The 24,064-nt window shown below is 44.7% G+C and overlaps 1 protein-coding gene across 2 annotated transcripts in view; it reads left to right on the top strand.

Moving 5' to 3' along the window:
• The window catches only part of RAD23A (RAD23 homolog A, nucleotide excision repair protein), a 142,874-nt gene that overhangs the window by 82,336 nt on the left and 36,474 nt on the right, over positions 1-24,064 (top strand). For both annotated transcript variants that reach the window (XM_069231964.1, XM_069231965.1), the window contains exons 6-8: positions 14,093-14,168; positions 15,785-15,915; positions 23,390-23,554. In XM_069231964.1, the coding sequence (XP_069088065.1) occupies positions 14,093-14,168; positions 15,785-15,915; positions 23,390-23,554 (372 nt within the window). The remainder of the gene's footprint in view (positions 1-14,092; positions 14,169-15,784; positions 15,916-23,389; positions 23,555-24,064) is intronic.

Genomic DNA, 24,064 nt, shown 5'->3' with positions numbered 1-24,064 from the left:
TACATGTGTTCCCGTACCTAGACGATTGGTTAATCAAAACCAACACGCTAGAAAAGTGTTCACCAAAAACGGTTTCACATAAATCACTTAGAACTATTGGCAGTATTTCTAGCGCTGAAAGCATTTCAACCCATAATAAGCTACAAACACATTCTTGTCAAAACAGACAACATGACAACGATGTATTACCTAAACAAACAGGGAGGCTCACACTCAACACAGTTGTGTCTCCTGGCACAGAAAATATGGCATTGGGCGATTCACAACCACATTCGCCTAATAGCACAATTTATTCCAGGAATTCAGAACCAGCTAGCAGACAATCTTTCTCAGGATCACCAACAGGTCCACGAATGGGAGATTCACCCCCAAATACTGAATACTTACTTCCAGAGTTGGGGAACACCACAAATAGATCTATTTGCAACAAAGGAAAACGCAAAATGCCAAAACTTTGCATCCAGGTACCCACAAGATCAGTCTCAGGGCAATGCGTTATGGCTGAGTTGGTCAGGGATATTTGCTTACGCTTTTCCCCCTCTCCCACTCCTTCCATATCTAGTAAACAAGCTGAGTCAAAACAAACTCAAACTCATACTAATAGCACCAACATGGGCAAGGCAACCTTGGTACACAACACTACTAGACCTCTCAGTAGAGCCTCATGTCAAACTACCAAACATACCAGATCTGTTAATGCAACACAAACAACAGATCAGACACCCAAATCCAGCATCGCTGAATCTAGCAATCTGGCTCCTGAAGTCCTAGAGTTCGGACATTTAGACCTTACACAGGAATGTATGGAGGTCATAAAACAAGCTAGGAAACCTACCACTAGACATTGCTATGCAAATAAGTGGAAAAGATTTGTTTATTACTGCCATAATAATCAAATTCAACCCTTACACGCATCTGCCAAAGACATCGTAGGATAATTACTACATTTGCAAAAATCAAAGCTAGCTTTTTCTTCCATTAAAATACATCTTACAGCAATTTCAGCTTACCTCCAAATTACGCACTCAACTTCTCTATTTAGAATACCAGTCATAAAAGCATTTATGGAAGGTCTAAAGAGAATTATTCCACCAAGAACACCACCAGTTCCTTCATGGAACCTCAACATTGTCTTAACACGACTCATGGGTCCACCTTTTGAGCCCATGCACTCTTGTGAAATGCAATACTTAACATGGAAAGTTGCTTTTTTAATTGCCATCACATCTTTAAGAAGAGTAAGTGAGATTCAAGCATTTACCATTCAAAAACCATTTATTCAAGAACCATTTATTCAGATACACAAGCATAAAGTAGTTCTACGAACAAATCCTACATTTTTACCAAAAGTCATATCACCGTTCCAACTTAAATCAAACAGTAGAATTATCAGTGTTCTTCCCACAGCCAGACTCCGTAGCTAAAAGAGCACTACATACATTAGACATCAAAAGAGCGTTAATGTACTACATTGACAGAACAAAACTAATTCGCAAAACAAAACAATTATTTATTGCTTTCCAAAAACCTCATACAGGAAATCCAATTTCTAAGCAAGGCATTGCTAGATGGATAGTTAAGTGCATTCAAACCTGTTATCTTAAAGCAAAAGAGAACTGCCTATTACACCAAAGGCACACTCAACTAGAAAGAAAGGTGCTACCATGGCCTTTCTAGGAAATATTCCAATGACAGAAATATGTAAGGCAGCTACATGGTCTACGCCTCATACATTTACCAAACACTACTGTGTAGATGTGCTAACAACACAGCAAGCCACAGTAGGCCAAGCAGTACTACGAACATTGTTTCAGACAACTTCAACTCCTACAGGCTGAACCACTGCTTTTGGGGAGATAACTGCTTACTAGTCTATGCACAGCATGTGTATCTGCAGCTACACATGCCACCGAACGGAAAATGTCACTTACCCAGTGTACATCTGTTCTTGGCATTAGTCGCTGCAGATTCACATACGCCCACCCGCCTCCCCGGGAGCCTGTAGCCGTTTAGAAGTTGATCTTGAACATCTGTATATTTGTAAATATATGTTCGATGGCATCTGTCGCTGTAGATACGCATGTTTTGCAATAGCTCGCCATCTGGTGTTGGGCCGGAGTGTTACAAGTTGTTTTTCTTCGAAGAAGTCTTTCGAGTCACGGGACCGAGTGACTCCTCCTTTTGTCTCCATTGCGCATGGGCGTCGACTCCATCTTCGATTGTTTTTTTCCCGCCATCGGGTTCGGACGTGTTCCTGTCGCTCCGAGTTTCGGAACGGAAAGATAGCTAATTTCGGAAGATTTTCGTCGGTATTGTTGCGTTCGGGATCGGCGTAGTTAGATTCAACACCGCGTCGAAGGATCGAAGAGCTCCGGTGCCCTTCGGGGGTAGTTTTTTCGATTCCCCCGTCGGGGCCTGGTCGGCCCGACCGCGTGCTGAAGAACGCCGATGGAACGGACCCCGTTCCGTTTCTGCCCCAAATGCCACAATAAATACCCCTATACAGACCAACACTTGGTCTGTAACCTGTGCCTGTCACCTGAGCACAGTGAAGACACCTGCGAGGCCTGTCGTGCGTTCCGGTCCCGAAAAACACTCCGAGACCGTCGAGCCAGAAGACTTCAGATGGCGTCCGCGCCGACAGCCCACCGAGAGTTCGAGGAACAAGAAGAGGAAGGTACCTTCTCGATCCAAGACTCAGACTCCGAAGGATTCGACGATACACAAACCGTGAGTAAGACGTCGAAAACCACTCAGAGGAAGATTTACAAGGCCCAGGGGACGCCACTGCCACCAGGCCATGGCTCCACCCATAAATTCGGTGACCGACCGTCGGCACCGAAAAAGGCCCAAACAGTGCCGAGATCGTCCGACTCCGGTCGAGACACCGGCACGCAGCCTTCTCAGGACCGAGAAAGTGCTGGAGACAAGCATCGACACCGAGATGCCGGTGTAGACACGGCTCGACGCCGAGACAGCGGCCCCGAAGAAGATCGGCGCCGACAGGTTTCGGCCCCGAAAATGAAAAAAGTCACCTCGGAGCCGAAAAAGGACGCAGACAGGGTTTCGGGCCCGAAACAAACTGCAACCGACCCATCTTCAGGCTCTTATACAGAAGAGCACTCGCTAACCTCCCAAATGCAAAAGCATAGGTTTGAGGAAGAGCTACAATCAACTGATGTGGACCATACGCAAAAGCGTATTTTCATACAGCAGGGGACAGGAAAAATAAGCACCCTTCCCCCTATTAGAAGAAAGAGAAGGTTGGAGTTCCAAACTGAACAGACACCACAACCAAAAGTGGTGAAAAGAGTTACCCCACCACCCTCACCTCCGCCCGTGATTAACGTCTCACCAGCACAAACTCCATCACACTCCCCAGCTCACACCACCATAAGCCAGGGTGACCAAGATCAAGACGCATGGGACCTATACGACGCCCCAGTGTCAGATAACAGTCCGGAGGCATACCCTACGAAGCCATCTCCACCAGAGAACAGCACCGCGTATTCTCAAGTGGTGGCTAGAGCAGCACAATTTCACAACGTAAGCCTCCACTCAGAACAGGTCGAGGATGATTTTTTATTCAACACACACTCCTCCACCCACAGCTCATACCAAAGCCTGCCTATGCTCCCTGGTATGCTCCGGCACGCAAAAGAAATCTTTAAGGAGCCGGTCAAAAGTAGGGCAATCACACCAAGGGTGGAAAAAAAGTATAAGGCGCCTCCTACAGACCCGGTTTTCATCACTACACAGCTGCCACCAGACTCTGTCGTTGTAGGAGCAGCTAGGAAAAGGGCCAACTCCCACACATCTGGAGATGCACCACCCCCAGATAAAGAAAGCCGCAAGTTCGATGCAGCTGGTAAGAGAGTCGCAGCACAAGCTGCAAACCAGTGGCGCATCGCGAACTCCCAGGCACTACCTGCGCGCTATGACAGAGCCCATTGGGACGAGATGCAACATCTCATTGAACATCTGCCCAAGGACTTACAAAATAGGGCAAAACAAGTGGTTGAGGAGGGACAGACCATTTCCAACAACCAGATCCGCTCCTCCATGGACGCTGCAGATACAGCTGCACGGACAATTAATACATCTGTAACTATCAGAAGGCATGCATGGCACCGAACGTCTGGATTTAAACCAGAGATTCAACAAGCAGTTCTCAATATGCCTTTTAACGAAAAAGAACTGTTTGGTCCAGAAGTGGACACAGCGATTGAGAAACTCAAAAAAGATACGGACACTGCCAAAGCCATGGGCGCACTCTACTCCACGCAGAGCAGAGGGAATTACAGCACATTCCGTAAAACACCCTTTTAGAGGGGGGTTTCGGGGTCAGAGCACACAAGCCAGCACCTCACAAGCAACACAGTCCAGTTACCAGGGACAGTATAGAGGAGGTTTTCGGGGACAATATAGAGGAGGGCAATTCCCTAGGAATAGAGGAAGATTTCAGAGCCCCAAAACCCCTACTACTAAACAGTGACTCACATGTCACTCACCCCCTCCACACAACACCAGTGGTGGGAAGAATAAGTCATTATTACAAAGCATGGGAGGAAATCACTACAGACACTTGGGTTCTAATTTCTACAATTCCCTCCAAACATACCACCAAAAGCACAAGATTTGACAAAACATCATTCCAATCTCCTGGAGATAGAAGTGCAGGCACTATTGCAAAAGAATGCAATCGAATTAGTGCCAAACACACAAATAAACACAGGAGTTTACTCACTGTACTTTCTGATACCAAAGAAGGACAAAACGCTGAGACCAATCCTAGACCTCAGAGTAGTGAACACTTTCATCAAATCAGACCACTTTCACATGGTCACACTACAAGAAGTATTGCCATTGCTAAAACTACACGACTACATGGCAACTTTAGACCTCAAGGATGCTTATTTCCATATACCAATACACCCATCGCACAGGAAATACCTAAGGTTTGTATTCAAGGGAATACATTACCAATTCAAGGTACTGCCTTTCGGATTAACAACCGCACCAAGAGTCTTTACCAAATGTCTAGCGGTAGTCGCTGCACACATAAGAAGGCAGCAAATACATGTGTTCCCATATCTAGACGACTGGCTAATCAAGGCCCATTCGTTAATAGAGTGCTCAAATCACACATCATATCATACAAACCCTCTTCAAACTAGGGTTCACCGTCAACTTCACAAAATCCAAAATTCTGCCGCGCAAGGTACAACAATACCTAGGAGCCATAATAGACACATCAAAAGGAGTAGCCACTCCAAGTCCACAAAGAATTCAAAATTTCAACACCATCATACAACGCATGTATCCAACACAAAGGATACAAGCAAAGATGGTACTACAACTCCTAGGCATGATGTCTTCATGCATAGCCATTGTCCCAAACGCAAGACTGCACATGAGGCCCTTACAACAGTGCCTAGCATCACAATGGTCACAAGCACAGGGTCACCTTCTAGATCTGGTGTTAATAGACCGCCAAACTTACCTCTCGCTTCTGTGGTGGAACAACATAAATTTAAACAAAGGGCGGCCTTTCCAAGTCCCAGTGCCACAATACGTAATAACAGATGCTTCCATGACAGGGTGGGGAGCACACCTCGATCAACACAGCATACAAGGACAATGGAACGTACATCAAACAAAACTGCATATAAATCACCTAGAACTTCTAGCAGTTTTTCAAGCACTAAAAGCTTTCCAACCAATAATAGTTCACAAATACATTCTCGTCAAAACAGACAACATGACAACAATGTATTATCTAAACAAGCAAGGGGGGACGCACTCCACGCAGTTAAGCCTGCTAGCACAAAAGATTTGGCGTTGGGCAATTCACAACCAAATTCGCCTAATAGCACAATTTATACCAGGGATCCAAAATCAACTCGCAGACAATCTCTCTCGATCACCAACAGGTCCACGAATGGGAAATTCACCCCCAAATTCTGAACACTTATTTCAAACTCTGGGGAACACCTCAGATTTGTTTGCGACAAAGGAGAACGCAAAATGCAAAAACTTCGCATCCAGATACCCACACAAACAGTCCCAAGGCAATGCCCTATGGATGAACTGGTCAGGGATATTTCCTTACGCTTTTCATCCTCTCCCTCTCCTTCCTTACCTGGTAAACAAACTCAGTCAAAACAAACTCAAACTCATGTTAATAGCACCAACTTGGGCAAGGCAACCCTGGTACACAACGCTGCTAGACCTATCAGTAGTACCCTGCATCAAATTGCCCAACAGGCCAGATCTGTTGACACAACACAACCAAAAGATCAGACACCCAGATCCAGCATCGCTGAATCTAGCAATCTGGCTCCTGAAATCCTAGAATTCGGGCACTTACAACTTACCCAAGAATGTATGGAAGTCATAAAACAAGCCAGAAGGCCATCCACCAGGCACTGCTATGCAAGTAAATGGAAGAGGTTTGTTTGCTACTGCCATATTAATCAAATACAACCATTACACACAACTCCAGAACATGTAGTGGGTTACTTGCTTCACTTACAAAAATCTAACCTGGCTTTCTCTTCCATTAAAATACACCTTGCAGCAATATCTGCATACCTGCAGACTACCTATTCAACTTCCCTATATAAGATACCAGTCATTAAAGCATTCATGGAGGGCCTTAGGAGAATTATACCACCAAGAACACCACCTGTTCCTTCATGGAACCTAAATGTTGTCCTAACTAGACTTATGGGTCCACCTTTTGAACCCATGCACTCCTGCGAAATACAGTTCCTAACCTGGAAGGTGGCATTTCTCATCGCCATTACTTCCCTAAGAAGAGTAAGCGAGATTCAGGCGTTTACAATACAGGAACCTTTTATACAACTACACAAGAATAAGGTCGTCCTAAGGACCAATCCTAAATTTTTGCCAAAGGTTATTTCACCGTTCCATCTAAATCAAACAGTGGAACTTCCAGTGTTCTTTCCACAGCCAGATACCGTAGCTGAAAGGGCACTACATACATTAGATGTCAAAAGAGCATTGATGTATTACATTGACAGAACAAAGAACATCAGAAAGACTAAACAACTATTTATTGCATTTCAAAAACCTCATGCAGGAAACCCAATATCAAAACAAGGTATAGCCAGATGGATAGTTAAATGCATCCAAATCTGCTACCTTAAAGCTAAACGACAGCTGCCCATTACTCCAAGGGCACACTCAACCAGAAAGAAAGGTGCTACCATGGCCTTTCTAGGAAACATCCCAATGCAAGAAATATGTAAGGCAGCCACATGGTCTACGCCTCACACATTCACCAAGCACTACTGTGTAGACGTGTTATCCGCACAACAAGCCACAGTAGGTCAAGCCGTATTAAGAACATTATTTCAGACTACTTCCACTCCTACAGGCTGATCCACCGCTTTTGGGGAGATAACTGCTTACTAGTCTATGCAAAACATGCGTATCTACAGCGACAGATGCCATCGAACTGAAAATGTCACTTACCCAGTGTACATCTGTTCGTGGCATCAGTCGCAGTAGATTCGCATGTGCCCACCCGCCTCCCCGGGAGCCTGTAGCAGTTTGGAAGTTACCTTCAACTATTTGTATATGTATCATCTCAGCCTTAAATAGGTGCATACTTAGTCACTCCATTGCATGGGCACTATTACTACAATTCAACTCCTACCTCACCCTCTGCGGGGAAAAACAATCGATGATGGAGTCGACGCCCATGCGCAATGGAGACAAAAGGAGGAGTCACTCGGTCCCGTGACTCGAAAGACTTCTTCGAAGAAAAACAACTTGTAACACTCCGGCCCAACACCAGATGGCGAGTTATTGCAAAACATGCGAATCTACTGCGACTGATGCCACGAACAGATGTACACTGGGTAAGTGACATTTTCAATATTACTTTAAACTACATTATGTACATACGTATTCACTCCATTGCATGGGCACTATTACTAGCATATACAACTCCTACCTCACCCTCTGCGGGGGAAAACAATCTAAGATGGAGTCGACGCCCATGCGCAATGGAGCCGAAATGGGAGGAGTCCCTCGATCTCGTGACTCGAAAAGACTTCTTTCGAAGAAAAACAACTTGTAACACTCCGAGCCCAACACCAGATGGCGGGATGTGCACAGCATGTGAATCTGCAGCGACTAATGCCACGAACAGATGTACACTGGGTAAGTGACATTTACACACACACACACACACACACACACACACACACACACACACACACACACACACACACACACACACACAATCATACAATACATAATTAGAACCATGGGTAAAATATACTTAGTCAAACAGGTTTAAGGAGTGTGTGTGTATTTTATTGTTATGACATAGTAGCGATACATATTTTCTAAAGAAACTATACATAACTAGAAATAAACACATAATCTGAAAAAATATTTATCAACAGTCATATGCAGTTCATAGTTGTTTGAATATGGTGGTTATGAAGGAAAGAGACAAATTTTGAGTAGTTTTCTGAAAACAAGAAAGTTATCTGTGGCTCTTATAGTTGGGGTTAATGAATTCCATAGTTTGGCTGCTTGAACGGAGAAGGATGTACCTACCGCCTGTAGTCTTTTTCTTGTATGGTGGTCTTCTACGGCGAGGTGCCAATCTTGAGCGGAGGTTTCTTTGTTGGATGTATTTGGTTATTTTGTTTCTGATAAAAAGCGGTCCTGTTCCATGTATAGCTTTGTGGGTGACACAAAGCAGCTTGAAAGTGCATCTTCTGGCAACGGGTAACCACTGTAGTGCTCTCAAGGCAGGCGAGATGTGGGCTTGCGGCTTTACATGTAATAGTAGCCTGGCTGCGGAATTCTGGATACATTGTAGGTTTTTCAAAACAGATAGAGATGATCCATGGTAGAGGCCATTGGCATAATCCAGTTTGGATGGTACAAGTGAGATAGTAGCTTGCATCTTGTATGGAAATCCGAGGTGGGGGAAGATGTGTCGTAAAGTCTTCAAGGTGATGAAGCTTGTTCGTGCTACTTTATCCACTTGGGCATTCATAGTTAACTTAGAATCCATGGTGATTCCTAGGTTTTTAACTTCCTTGGATAATTGAGGAGGTGGTCCGAGATCGTCAGACCAGACGCACAGAGGGTCATAAATTTTCCAGTCACCACATATGAGTATTTCTGTTTTGGAGGTATTTAATTTGAGATGGCTCCAGGTCATCCACTGATCAACGACTCTGATGCAACTGAAGATTTGTGAGTTTTCAATGTTTTTGGGGCATTCTAATTTAAGTAGTATTTGTGTGTCATCTGCATAGTTGTAGCATGTGAGATGGAAATCATTGATCAGTTCTGGTAAAGATATCATGTAGATGTTGAAAAGCAAAGGTGAGATGATTGACCCTTGGGGGACTCCTGCTTTTGTGAGGTAGGGTTCGAACGAGAAGGGGGGCGAGTGGATGATATTAGATCTTTTTTGGAGATAGGAAGTAATCCAGTCGAGAGCAATCCCTTGTATGCCGGCTTCGTGGAGTCTTTGAATGAGGGTGTCATGGTCAACCGTATCAAAGGCAGCTGAGAGGTCCAAGAGAAGTAGTGCAGCAACTCCATTTCGGTCGACTGTGTTTTTAAGATCATCCCAGATTGCTATGAGTGCTGATTCAGTGCTTCTTCCTGGGCGGAATCCAGTTTGGAAGTCTGAAAATATAGAATTGTCTTCAATGAATTGTGACATCTGGGCGAATGCTGCTCTTTCTATCAACTTGCCCAGGAAAGGTCCATTTGTGATTGGTCTGTAGTTGTTGGGGTCTTGCAGGTCTAGGTTTGTTTTCTGTAATAAAGGTCGTATGTATGCCTTTTTCAGGTCTACAGGAAATGTTTCTGAAGTTAAACAGTTGTTGATGATTCTTCTTACAGGTGTGGCAGCAAAAGTAGATAGAAGAATGTTCTTGAAGATTTGTGGTGGGCAAGGGTCAGAAGGGCAACAAAGGGCAACCAGAAGGTCTGCTTGCTTTGACCAAATCCATAAATTCATCCTGGGATATTTGTTTGAAGGACTGTAGAGGTTGGGTTGATTTATTCTTAGAGGGTATTTTAGGAAAGGGGTTGGTGCTGATGTTTTTCTTCTGTTTTAAATAGGAGTCCAATGTGTCTGCCTTGGTTGTGTAGTGAGTTGCCAATTTGTTTGTGAAATCTTGAGTAGTGGGATGACTTCCTGCCATGCATGTAGGTTTTCGAAATTCATTGAGAATTTTATCAAATTCCTTGGTTGTAGATTGAGCATTTTGAATTCTGTCTGAGTAGTACCTTTTTTTAGCTTTTTTGATTGATGATTTGTATATCCTGTTAAGTTTGTGTAGCTGCTGTTTGTCTTGACTGTTGTTTGTTTTGAGCCAGGTCCACTGCAACTTTCTGATTTGTTGTTTTATCTTTTTAAGTTCTGTGTTTCTCCAAGGTGTTGTTTTTCTTTTGTTGTGTTTAGATTTTCTGAGTGGTATTAGGATATCAAAAGCTTCCTGTAGCCACTCATAAAGTTTTGTTACAGAATTAATTGTATCAAGATCTTTGTTGGCTGTTAGGTGTGTTTCTAAGTCATCCAAATTGAGTTTGCTCCATGGTCGATAGGTGTATGTAAGTAGTTGTGGGGTGTGTTGATTTGTGAAGTTGTATGTCGGAAAGTTATCAAATGGTGGTCTGACCAAGTGATTGGCGTGATGCAATGAATAGTAACAAGTTCAGGCTTAGCAAAAATGACATCTAGGATGTGACCAGCGATGTGTGTGGGATTGTGTACAATCTGATGTAGGTTGAGTGCGACTAGGCCAGTGGTGATAGCTTTTGGATGGGGCATATTGGGTTTGTCAAACCAAATGTTTAGATCCCCAAGAATGCATAGGTTGGAGTATAGTGTAATAAGGTTTGAGACTGTGTCTAGAAAAGCATCAGGGAATGTGGAGTTGTTAGGTGGAGGTCTGTAAAGGAAGAGAAAGTTACAGGAGGAAGTTGGAGTAGGGTGGCATATGGTAAGGAGGGCTTCACAAACTTGTATGGAGATCTTGTCTGTTTTACTGAGGTTCAATGCCTGTTTGAATATAATAGCTAGTCCACCTCCACTCTTGCCTATACGGTTTTGTGTCATGGTTTGATAGCCTGGAGGAACGGCTTTGTGCAACACTGGGGCCATGTCATCTCCCAACCAGGATTCAGTTATGAATAGTAAGTCAGGTTGTGGGTCTGTGAACAGGTCGTAGATGTGGTGCTTGTTTTTTGAGAGTGATCGAGCATTTATGAGCTGGCAGTTTAGAAAAGGTGTGTTAGTGGTAGTATTGTTTTGTTTAGGAGAAGGGTAAGTAGTATAATGTGAGCTTGAAGCAGGAGTGTTGCTAGTTGTGATAACTGTTTGAGGCTCACAAAAGTCTTGCTTTTCAATATAGTGTGCCTCTTCCAGCAGGTTAAGGAGGCATTTTGTTGGGTCTGTGTGTGTGTGTGTGTGTGTGTGTGTGTGTGTGTGTGTGTGTGTGTGTGTGTGTGTGTGTGGGTGGTGGACTTGGTGGCTGAGAGCCATGAGGAGTGTACTGTTTTTTGTAGGGTAGTTTTATTATGTAATTCACAAGGGGATGCGAAGTTGCTATGAGTGTCATGTTTTTTATTTTGTTTGCGTTTGTTTAGTGTGGATGGAGTATGGGTTACGGGTGGTGGAGGAGCATGTGGATCATGATATAAGGCTCTAAATTGTGCAATGGAGGAGAGGCGAGTGAATGAAAGTTGCTGGGTTGGGATGCTTGTGGTAGGTGTTTGTGAAGAGTGAGAAAGTAGGGGTGGAGATAGTATGGAATTTGTATTCTTTGTGTAGTCCTGAGGGTGGGAGTGGGTATGATAAGTGTAATATAAGTTTGTGTTGCTTCGATGTGCTGATGTTTGTGGTCGGTATTGTTTTTGTGGAGTAGTGAGAGAGGATATTGGTGTCGTTGTTTTTGGTGAGGGATTTGTATGTGAGCTAGTGCTGGTCAGTGGAATTTGAGTTTTAGATGGGGTGTTGATGTGTTAGTTGCGGTGACTAGAAGAGGTAATATGTGGTGGAGTGAAATGTGGGGATTGTATGGTTGTGTGTAATTGGTGAAGAGAGGGGAAGAATCTTTGTTGATGGTGTGTTTGAAGGCAGGGTTTGGGCATTGTTATGATGACAGGTGGTGGTCTGTGTGGAGCAAACAGCGGATAGTGTTGTTGGTTAGTATGAGCAGAGAGTGTGTATCTGGAAGGCTGAGACTGAGAGAAATGTACACTGGAGTTTTGTGTTGTGTGGGTGAAGGCAGGTTGTGTTAGTGGGAGTGGACAGAGTAGTGTTTGCTGTGAGAAGGCAGGTGTTTGACTGTAGTAGTGGGGGATATGTGTTGTGTAAAGGGTATTGTGTTGGGTGATGGGGCAATGCAATCTGTCTGTGGTCAGTTTGTGATGCATGAGTTGGATGCCTTTGTAGAATGTGTTTGCATGTTGAGGGATGTGTAGGGGCTGGAACCATTCTTGGTCCACTGAGCATTTTTGGCCCTAGTCCCTAACTGTCCCAAACAGGCAGCTGCCCTTGTCCTCTCTGCCCAAACAGGCAGCTGCCCTTGTCCTCTCTGCCCAAACAGGCAGCTGCCCTTGTCCTCTCTGCCCAAACAGGCAGCTGCCCTTGTCCTCTCCGCCCTTTGCCTAGACGCCCGGGCTGAGACGCCCTGAGTCCTAGCCTTTAATAGCCCTACTGGCCAATTGGAACCTGGTCCTAACCATAGCCAATCCAATTTCAAGCCCTGATTCAAACAACTAATGGGAGACCCAGCCCTAATCACCAATCATAGCCACATTCCTGACCACCAATCACAGCCCCAGCACTAAAACCAGCAACCAATCAGAATCCCAGCCCTATCCACCAGTCACAGCCCTAGAACCAACAGCCAATCAGATTCCCAGCCCTATCCACCAATCATAACCCCAGCCCTGGAGCCAGCAACCAATGAAAGACCATCTCCCAACAACCTATCACAACAACATGCAACAACCAATAGAAACTTATATAAGGAGCAAGTTAACTGAAGTCCAGTCCCTGTGGTCAGGGGGAAAGGCAACTGCTGCTCTATTCAGAATCTCCTTGGATACAGACAGGCTGAATCCACACTTCCAAGCTAGCAGAGTCTACTTTCCAGGTAAGGGAGAGATTGTTTAAGAAACAAACACTGGAATACTACTGGGCGTGCACTCTGAAATCGGGCTTTTTTAAAGGCAAAAATACAGGGGGAGGCAGACCGTTTTTAAGCACAATTTAAATCACAGAAACAGATTAAAACAGTCTCCTAAAAACACACACTGCAAGATGTATGTAGCCTTTTTCCTTAGAAGAAAAAAAGGGGGGGGGGGGTGCCACAAACTAGAAAGGCAATTCACACAGTAAAGGCAAAAACGAATTTAAAAAAAAACACCACTTTAAAAGAGGCCAGGCTGCCTGAAACACAGAGAGTCCACAGTAAAACAGACACAGGTAGCTGAAATAAACACTTTTGAACAAATAATACTATTTACCCAGAAAAATCTCAGGGCTCCTTACCTAGGTCTTTATACAATCCTTGAACACTGGGCTGTATCAGGACACAGGGGAGATGCACAGAGGCTCACAAAATGGAGGTGGCTGTCTTGGGCTTCCCTCCACAATCTTAAGGGGCCAGAGCAGGTGTGGGGGGGCGGGTCTCGGGTGCAGCAGGGATTCAGGGAGCCAATCAGCTAAGTCCAGTCCCTGTGGTCTGTGAGAGATTGTTTAAGAAACAAACACTGGAATACTGCTGGGTGCGCACAGGTAGCTGAAATAAACACTTTTGAACACATAATACTATATACGGCAATCATTTGCACATTTTGTTCAGGACACCACAATCAGTTAATTGTACTTTTAAAAGTTCTACTGTCTTGATTAAATTAAATGAATTAGCGAATGTATGTGTATGTTCAATATCGGGCCTGTCTATTTTTTTTATTTTTGTAGTGTAGGTTAAATGCAGAGATTTTGGAAAACCAACAGTTTCTGCTGTAGAAGTTTTATTTATTTTTGGTACTTTGTTTTACTTTAAAGGGTATTCCTGGCAGCCCAGAGCCGGAGAGTGCCCTTCCAGAGGAGTCTCAGCCGGCTGTACCACCAGCGTCTGAAGGTAAGTCAACTAGGTGCAACTGCAGGGAACACTAGGGCAGGGCATGACCAGGAGCTGTGGCTACAGTGGGTAGAAGGATGGAGGAGATTTTCTGTACCATGTGGATATTTTTAAAATGCTGTTAGGTACTTGATAAGCAGGGTGCTGGAAGAGGGGTGGGGGGGGGGGGCACTATCTTTACCCTAGGGTGATTACTGAGTGACCAGTGAAGCTGTTTGCCTACAGATTTTTGCTGCATTGCAAAGGCAACATTTTGGCGCCTCATTGACCTGAAGTGAATGTTTATGCCCCTCAAGTCCTTTGGGTGGAACTCTAAAATTGGGTGAGAGGACAGTGTAACTTTGTAAGTCCAGGTGTCTGTATCTTGACTGATTTCAGTGTACATTTCATAAGATTCCACAAAGCTAGAAATGTTTTTTTTGGAATCATGTGGGTGCCTTCGAAAATGTGATTGTTTTATTTTTGTCTCCATTTCACTTCCTGGTAAACTTGGACTGAACACTTACAATTGCTCATTGTGAAAGCATGTTTAAGTCACTTGTAGCATAAAAGCAATCAAAAGGCATTGTCTTCGATGAGATCACATAACCTCACATGCTGCACTTCATCACTTCTGCAACTCCACGTCTGGATGCATGACTACTGTGAGCTAGGAGAATGTTTTGCATAAGCCACAGGGTTCGTTCTATAGTTCTACTGTGAGCTCAGAGTAGGGTTTGTCACACTCATGTAGCTTCATAGCCTGATTCCACAATTCAGCTGTGAGCTGCAATCTTGATCTTGCAGTACTGCTTTTACATTCAGATACATGCGTGCAGCACTGCTGATAGCTGTGCCTGCGGGTCTGCTGCAAGCCTTCCTAAGGATCAAAACTAGCAGTGGGCATAACTTGCAAAATTTAGTGTGGTGTAGTTATGAACAATCACAGGAAAATTATGCGAGGAGCATAACCTTGCGTTTAGCTCTATTAGTGCAAAATTCAACCTTGCATCCAAAATGAGCCCAAGGATACATTTTGCGCTAAGAAAATTGCACTAGATCCAGCAGAACAGGGTGGGCATATTTATTCCAAATTACACTAATTAGCTGAGTTGTATAATGTTCCATAACTTCGAGTCACAAGAGTAACACAGAACCACTCTGGCATAGTTAAAATTTCACCCAGACCTACTGAAAAGATGGTCTCTCAGTGTTGCTGAGAACCTGCAACAATGCTGTGACCCAAGAACCTCGCCCTGTTATCTTCTGAACGTGATTGTAGTGCTGAAGCTCCAAATGATGGCCTTCAGGGCTGCTGAGGTTGGAGAGCCTGGTCATTAAAAAAAAACAAAAAGCCACGCGATCTGACCCTGCTCCACAAGTGTCTGTTTGAAAAAAGACCACAATGCAGTCATCTCTTGGACTTCTCTTGGACTTCTTTTGGGTTCTTAATGTTTAGTCTTTTTTATGTGAATTAATACATGTGTACATTTCTTATCTGATGCGGGCGGTGCTTTTTTTTACGTGCTTTGTTCTGTCTTGCCTCTGGCCTTGCTTGCTCCTTGATCATTGACATGTGCTGTTCAGGTTTTAGGTTTTACAGTATCCCCCATATCCACTCCTTTGTTTTGTTGCAGGTGAAAACCCCTTGGAGTTCTTGAGGGATCAGCCCCAGTTCCAGAACATGCGCCAAGTGTTGCAGCAGAATCCGGCCCTTCTGCCAGCCCTCCTTCAGCAGCTAGGACAGGAGAATCCACAGCTTCTCCAGGTGCGCACACCATGGGGTCTTTAAAATCAAAGTAGCTTTGAACAGTGGGCAAGAGTAAGCCGTGGTTCAGAAAAGTGCATTAACTTTCAGCCCATATAAACAAGAATATTTCTGCCCAGGGGTGGGCGGACTGGGCAGAGCTTCATTTTGCGAATTCCACGGAGTTGCTTGAAAACTCCGAGGTACTGCCGAGTTCTGCGAATGGGTGGAAATCGTCATGTCGCACATATTTTAGCTCCAGGAGCTTGTTCCGTGCTGAAAAATCAGTACAAATGGCACCACATGTTGCGTCAGAAGGGGCTGCTGCTAGAGTTGATTTTTCTCACTGCAATCGGTCGTGAACACCCATGGTGGGGAAAATCTCACCGGGTACCCTCCCTAGAGCTTGAATATTGCGCTAGGGGATGGCAGTTCTCACTTACCGTTGGCGAGCTGCGTGCAAGGAAAAAACTCTTCCTCGCTGAGGTTGGTGGGATTTGGCTGGATGTCTGCGTTATAAGCTTAAAGCGGAGTCGTCAAAATTCTGCCAATTCTGCCAGTGGAGCGGAATTTATCACCCACTCCTATTCTTACCTTCATAATGCTTCATAATGTATATAGAGTGGTCTTTGACGCCTCCGAAAAGAGTATTTCTTTCTCAGCTCATGCTATTGGCTGTTTTGTGTATCGTTCCATCTCATATGGAGTCCTCTCACAGCAATGAACGAGTGACCAGATTTTATCTCCAAAAGTACATGAATTGTTCTACATTAAATTTATTTTAATCATATAGGGTATTGTATGCAGAAAGCAAAAGTGTTTTAGTTTTACTTTCAGGTGCAGCAGCCTTTTTTTTTTTTTTTTTTTTTTTTTTTTTCTTTTTTTTTTAACCTCAACTGCAAGCCAAACTTTTTTGGCTTTGCTGGTGCCACTTATATTTTACCTTACACTGTTGTGAACGATCCCTTCACTAGATGAAGTAAAACTAAGAAACTAAGGAGAGAGTCAAAGACCAAAGTATCTGAGAGGGAGCAAGAGGTGGAAGAGGGAGAAGTTATTGAGCTTCCTCCTGCCTTGTTAATCCCAAGTGAACCAGTGTGCTGATTGGCCCCCATTCATGAGTTTGTTTTGTGCTTTATGAAATTCAAAAATGGCCTGCTGCGCTCTGTACGCTCATATAAACAATTGTTATAATTTTTGCTTTGGGTGGCCTCTCTACCTGTATTCTAGTGTTCGATGGCATCTGTCGCTGTAGATACGCATGTTTTGCATAGCTCGCCATCTGGTGTTGGGTCGGAGTGTTACAAGTTGTTTTTCTTCGAAGAAGTCTTTCGAGTCACGGGACCGAGTGACTCCTCCTTTTGTCTCCATTGCGCATGGTCGTCGACTCCATCTTCAATTGTTTTTCCCCGCAGAGGGTGAGGTAGGATTTGTATTGTAGTAATAGTGGCCATGCAATGGAGTGACTAAGTATGTACCTATTTAAGGTTAAAATAATATATATACAAATAGTTGAAGGTACCTTCCGAACTGCTACAGGCTCCCGGGGAGGCGGGTGGGCACATGCGAATCTACAGCGACTGATGCCACGAACAGATGTACACTGGGTAAGTGACATTTTCAGTTCGATGGCATCTGTCGCTGTAGATACGCATGTTTTGCATAGACTAGTAAGCAGTTATCTCCCCAAAGCGGTGGCTCAGCCTGTAAGAGTGGGAGTAGTCTGAAACAATGTTCTTAATACGGCTTGACCTACTGTGGCTTGTTGTGCGGATAACACGTCTACACAGTAGTGCTTGGTGAATGTGTGAGGCGTAGACCATGTGGCTGCCTTACATATTTCTCGCATTGGGATGTTTCCTAGAAAGGCCATGGTAGCACCTTTCTTTCTGGTTGAGTGTGCCCTTGGTGTAATGGGCAGTTGTCGTTTAGCTTTACGGTAGCAGATTTGGATGCATTTAACTATCCATCTGGCTATACCTTGTTTTGATATTGGGTTTCCTGCATGAGGTTTTTGGAATGCAATAAATAGCTGTTTAGTTTTCCTGATGCTCTTTGTTCTGTCAATGTATTACATTAATGCTCTTTTGACATCTAAAGTATGTAGTGCCCTCTCAGCTACGGAATCTGGCTGTGGGAAGAACACTGGAAGTTCCACTGTTTGATTTAGATGGAACGGTGAAATAACTTTTGGTAGAAATTTAGGATTAGTCCTTAGGACGACCTTATTTTTGTGTAGTTGTATAAAAGGTTCTTGTATTGTAAACGCCTGAATCTCGCTTACTCTTCTTAGAGAGGTAATGGCGATGAGAAATGCAACCTTCAATGTTAGGAACTGTATTTCGCAGGAGTGCATGGGTTCAAAAGGTGGACCCATAAGTCTAGTTAAGACAACATTTAGGTTCCATGAAGGAACAGGTGGTGTTCTTGGTGGAATAATTCTTTTAAGGCCCTCCATGAATGCTTTAATGACTGGTATCCTATATAGGGAAGTTGAATAGGTAGGCTGCAGGTATGCAGATATTGCTGCAAGGTGTATTTTAATGGAAGAGAAAGCTAGGTTAGATTTTTGTAAGTGAAGCAAGTAACCCACTACATGTTTTGGGGTTGCGTGTAATGGTTGGATTTGATTAATATGGCAGTAGCAAACAAACCTCTTCCATTTACTGGCATAGCAGTGCCTGGTGGATGGCCTTCTGGCTTGCTTTATGACTTCCATACATTCTTGGGTAAGTTGTAAGTGTCCGAATTCTAGGATTTCAGGAGCCAGATTGCTAGATTCAGCGATGCTGGATCTGGGTGTCTGATCGTTTGGTTGTGTTGTGTTAACAGATCCGGCCTGTTGGGCAGTTTGATGTGGGGTACTACTGATAGGTCTAGCAGCGTTGTGTACCAGGGTTGCCTTGCCCAAGTTGGTGCTATTAATATGAGTTTGAGTTTGTTTTGACTGAGTTTGTTTACCAGATAAGGAAGGAGAGGGAGAGGAGGAAAAGCGTAGGCAAATATCCCTGACCAGTTGATCCATAGGGCATTGCCGTGGGACTGCCTGTGTGGGTATCTGGATGCGAAGTTTTGGCATTTTGCGTTCTCTTTTGTCGCAAACAAGTCTATTTGAGGTGTTCCCCTGAGCGTGAAGTAAGTGTTCAGAATTTGGGGGTGAATTTCCCATTCGTGGACCTGTTGGTGATCTCGAGAGAGATTGTCTGCGAGTTGATTCTGAATTCCTGGGATAAATTGTGCTATTAGGCGAATTTGGTTGTGAATTGGCCAACGCCATATCTTTTGTGCCAGCAGGCTCAATTGCGTTGAGTGCGTCCCCCCCCTGTTTGTTTAGATAATACATTGTTGTCATGTTGTCTGTTTTGACGAGAATGTATTTGTGAACTACTATTATTGGTTGAAAAGCCTTTAGTGCTTGAAAAACTGCTAGCAGTTCTAGGTGATTTATATGCAGTTTTGTTTGATGTACGTTCCATTGTCCTTGTATGCTGTGTTGATCGAGGTGTGCTCCCCACCCTGTCATGGAAGCATCTGTTGTTATTACGTATTGTGGCACTGGGTCTTGGAAAGGCCGCCCTTTGTTTAAATTTATATTGTTCCACCATAGAAGCGAGAGGTAAGTTTGGCGGTCTATTAACACCAGATCTGTAAGGTGACCCTGTGCTTGTGACCACTGTGATGCTAGACACTGTTGTAAGGGCCTCATGTGCAGTCTTGCGTTTGGGACAATGGCTATGCATGAAGACATCATGCCTAGGAGTTGTAATATCATCTTTGCTTGTATTTTTTGTGTTGGATACATGCGTTGTATGATGTTGTTGAAATTTTGAATTCTTTGTGGACTTGGAGTGGCTACTCCTATTGTTGTGTTTATTATGGCTCCTAGGTATTGTTGTACCTTGCGCGGCAGAATGTTGGATTTTGCGAAGTTGACTGTGAACCCTAGTTTGTAGAGGGTTTGTATGATTTGATTTGTGTGGTGTGAGCACGTTATTAACGAATGGGTCTTGATTAGCCAGTCGTCTAGATACGGGAATACATGCATTTGCTGCCTTCTGATGTGTGCAGCGACTACTGCTAGACATTTGGTAAAGACTCTTGGTGCGGTTGTTAAACCGAAAGGCAGTACCTTGAATTGGTAGTGTATTCCTTTGAATACAAACCTTAGGTATTTCCTGTGCGATGGATGTATTGGTATATGGAAATACGCGTCTTTGAGGTCTAATGTTGTCATGTAGTCGTGTAGTTTCAGCAATGGTAACACTTCTTGTAGTGTGACCATGTGAAAGTGGTCTGATTTGATGTATGTGTTTAGTATTCTTAGGTCTAGGATTGGTCTTAGCGTTTTGTCCTTCTTTGGTATTAAGAAGTACAGTGAATAAACTCCTGTGTTTATTTGTGTGTTTGGTACTAACTCGATTGCGTTCTTTTGCAATAGTGCTTGAACTTCTATCTCCAGGAGCTCGGAAGGATGTTTTGATAAATTTTGTGCTCTTGGTGGTATGTTTGGAGGGAATTGTAGAAATTCTATGCAATAACCATTTTGGATAATTGCTAGAACCCAAGTGTCTGTAGTGATTTCCTCCCATGCTTTGTAATAATGACCTATTCTTCCCCCCACTGGTGTTGTGTGGAGGGGGTGAGTGACATGTGAGTCACTGCTTAGTTGTAGGGGTTTTGGGGCTTTGAAATTTTCCCCTATTCCTAGGGAATTGCCCTCCTCTATATTGGCCCCGAAAGCCTCCCCTGTACTGTCCCTGGTAACTGGATGGTGTTGCCTGTGAGGTGCTGGCTTGTGTGGCCTGACCTCGAAACCCCCCTCTAAAGGGTGTTTTGCGGAAGGTGCTGTAATTTCCTCTGCTCTGCGGGGAGTAGAGTGCGCCCATGGCTTTAGCAGTGTCCGTGTCCTTTTTAAGTTTCTCAATCGCCGTGTCCACTTCTGGACCGAACAGTTCTTTTTCGTTGAATGGCATATTGAGAACTGCCTGCTGAATCTCTGGTTTAAACCCAGACGTTCGTAGCCATGCATGCCTTCTGATGGTCACAGATGTATTTATTGTTCTTGCAGCTGTGTCTGCTGCGTCCATGGAGGAGCGTATCTGGTTGTTTGAAATGTTCTGTCCTTCCTCAACCACTTGCTTTGCCCTCTTTTGTAGGTCTTTGGGTAGATGTTCAATGAGATGTTGCATCTCATCCCAATGGGCTCTGTCGTAGCGCGCAAGAAGTGCCTGTGAGATAGCGATGCGCCACTGGTTTGCAGCTTGTGCTGCGACTCTTTCCAGCTGCATCGAACTTGCGGCTTTCCTTATCTGGGGGTGGTGCATCCCCAGATGTGTGGGAGTTGGCCCTCTTCCTAGCTGCTCCTACAACGACAGAATCTGGCGGCAGCTGTGAAGTTATGAAAATAGGGTCTGTAGGAGGCGCTTTATACTTTTTTTCCACCCTTGGTGTGATTGCCCTACTTTTGACCGGCTCCTTAAAGATGTCTTTTGCGTGCCGAAGCATACCAGGGAGCATAGGCAGGCTTTGGTAGGAACTGTGGGTGGCGGAGAGGGTGTTGAATAGAAAGTCATCCTCGACTTGTTCTGAGTGGAGGCTTACATTGTGGAATTGTGCTGCTCTAGCCACCACCTGAGAATATGCAGTACTGTCTTCTGGTGGTGATGGCTTTGTAGGGTATGCCTCTGGACTGTTATCTGACACAGGGGCGTCGTATAAGTCCCATGCGTCCTGATCCTGGTCACCTTGGCTCATGGTGGTGTGAGCCGGGGAATGTGATGGAGTTTGTGCTGGTGAGACGTGAATTATAGGTGGAGGAGAGGGTGGCGGAGTAACCCTTTTCACCATTTTTGTTTGTGGTGTTTGGTCAGTTTGAAATTCCAGTCTTCTCTTTCTCCTAATAGGGGGAAGGGTGCTTATCTTTCCTGTCCCCTGCTGTATAAAAATAAGTTTCTGCGTATGGTCTACATCGGTGGATTGCAGGTCTTCCTCAAACCTATGCTTTCGCATTTGGGAGGTCATTGATTGCTCTTCTGTATAAGAGCCTGAAACTGGGTCGGTTGCAGGTTGTTTTGGCACCGAAACCCTGTCTGCATCTTTTTTCGGCTCAGAGGTGACTTTTTTCTTTTTCGGAGTCGAAACATCTCGGCGTCGATCTTCATCGGTGCCGCTGTCTCGGCGTCGAGCCGTGTCTACACCGCTATCTCGGTGTCGATGTATGTCTCCAGCACTTTCTCGGTCCCGAGAAGGCTGCGTGCCGGTGTCTCGACCGGAGTCGGACGGTCACGGCACTGATTGGGCCTTTTTCGGTGCCGACGGTCGGTCACCGAATTTACGGGTGGAGCCATGGCCTGGTGGCAGTGGCGTCCCCTGGGCCTTGACAATCTTTTTATGAGTGGTTTTCGACGTCTTACTCACGGTTCGTGGATCGTCGAATTCCTCGGAGTCCGATTCGTGTATCGAAAAGGTTTCTTCCTCTTCCTGTACCTCGAACTCTCGGTGCGCTGTCGGCGTGGACGCCATTTGAAGTCTTCTGGCTCGACGGTCTCGGAGTGTTTTTCGGGACCGGAACGCACGACAGGCCTCGCAAGTGTCTTCACTGTGCTCAGGTGACAGGCACAGGTTACAGACCAAGTGTTGGTCTGAATAGGGGTATTTTTTGTGGCATTTGGGACAGAAACGGAACGGGGTCCGTTCCATCGGCGTTCTTCTACACGCGGTCGGGCCGAGCAGGCCCCGACGGGGGATCGAAAACTACCCCGAAGGGCTCCGGAGATCTTCGATGCGGTGTTGATTCTAACTACGCCGATCCCGAACGCAACAATACCGACGAAAATCTTCAGAAATTTAGCTGTTTTTCCGTTCCGAAACTCGGAGCGACAGGAACACGTCCGAACCCGATGGCGGAAAAAAAACAATCGAAGATGGAGTCGACGACCATGCGCAATGGAGACAAAAGGAGGAGTCACTCGGTCCCGTGACTCGAAAGACTTCTTCGAAGAAAAACAACTTGTAACACTCCGACCCAACACCAGATGGCGAGCTATGCAAAACATGCAGCGACTGATGCCACGAACAGATGTACACTGGGTAAGTGACATTTTCATTTCATGCCACCCTCTTGTATGTGATCGATTCGGGCCTAGGTTCAAGAAACAATCCCACATAGGGGAAGTATTGCTTCCTCTCCTCATTTTGTTTTTTGTGAATGAGAGACCAGAATATGTGGAAGGTCTTTTGACTGGGTGGCCGTCAAGTGTGTTCCCGAAGCATGCAGTCTCTCATTGGGCTGGTTTGACAGTGCTACTGTGGGCCCACTGGTTTAAGTTCTTGTATCAAGCTACTATAGTTCAGTCTCATTCATACATCTTGGCCCATGTTGGTGAAAATTCCTTTATCTGAGAGATCTGCTTTGAACCAGTGGTCGAGTTATTTCCAGGCAGACCATTTCTGTTTGCCCTTGCTCATTGTAGTTTGTCTTTTTCTTTCTTTGCAGCAAATCAGCCAGCACCAGGAGCAGTTCATTCAGATGCTGAACGAGCCAGTAGGGGAGCTGGCTGACGTGTCTGATGTTGAAGGAGAACTGGGGGCAATTGGTGAGGAATCTTCCCAGATGAACTACATTCAAGTCACACCACAGGAGAAGGAAGCAATAGAGAGGGTGAGGAGTTGGTGTGCTTACCATTTGCTTTAAATGTTGTACAGGCTGCTGCAGTTATGTCTCTTCGCTTCAGTAGAGTCCCTGGCACACTTGCTGTATCCAGACTTGGATGTTCCTTCACTGGTGGTGGTTCTCTTTTGCAGCCGTGTATTCGTTCACAGTGGTATTAAAGGACCCTTTTTGATGGTGGTTGTGGGTCCATTTAGATGTTAGATGAGAGGGCTGGATTGAGGAATAGGGTTATGGAAATCTGTCTGAACCCTCATTCCAGGCACTTGGTAAAATATTAGCTTCAGGTCTCATCTATTGAATTTGGGGTCCTTATTTATTAACCTGGGGTCTGCATACCCCTGGGAAATGCAATACCTACTTAGAGGGTCCATGACTATTTAGAACATTAGTTTTAACTGATTAATTATAATATATGTGTCACTTAATTTTTGACTCTTCAATTTATAACTTTTTGTTTTAACAGTTCATTTTTTAATTTTGATATAGATATTTTACAGC

Source organism: Pleurodeles waltl, chromosome 4_2 (assembly GCF_031143425.1).
Source record: "Pleurodeles waltl isolate 20211129_DDA chromosome 4_2, aPleWal1.hap1.20221129, whole genome shotgun sequence".
Classification (NCBI taxonomy): Eukaryota; Metazoa; Chordata; class Amphibia; order Caudata; family Salamandridae; genus Pleurodeles; species Pleurodeles waltl.
This window is presented reverse-complemented; position numbering and strand designations above follow the sequence as displayed.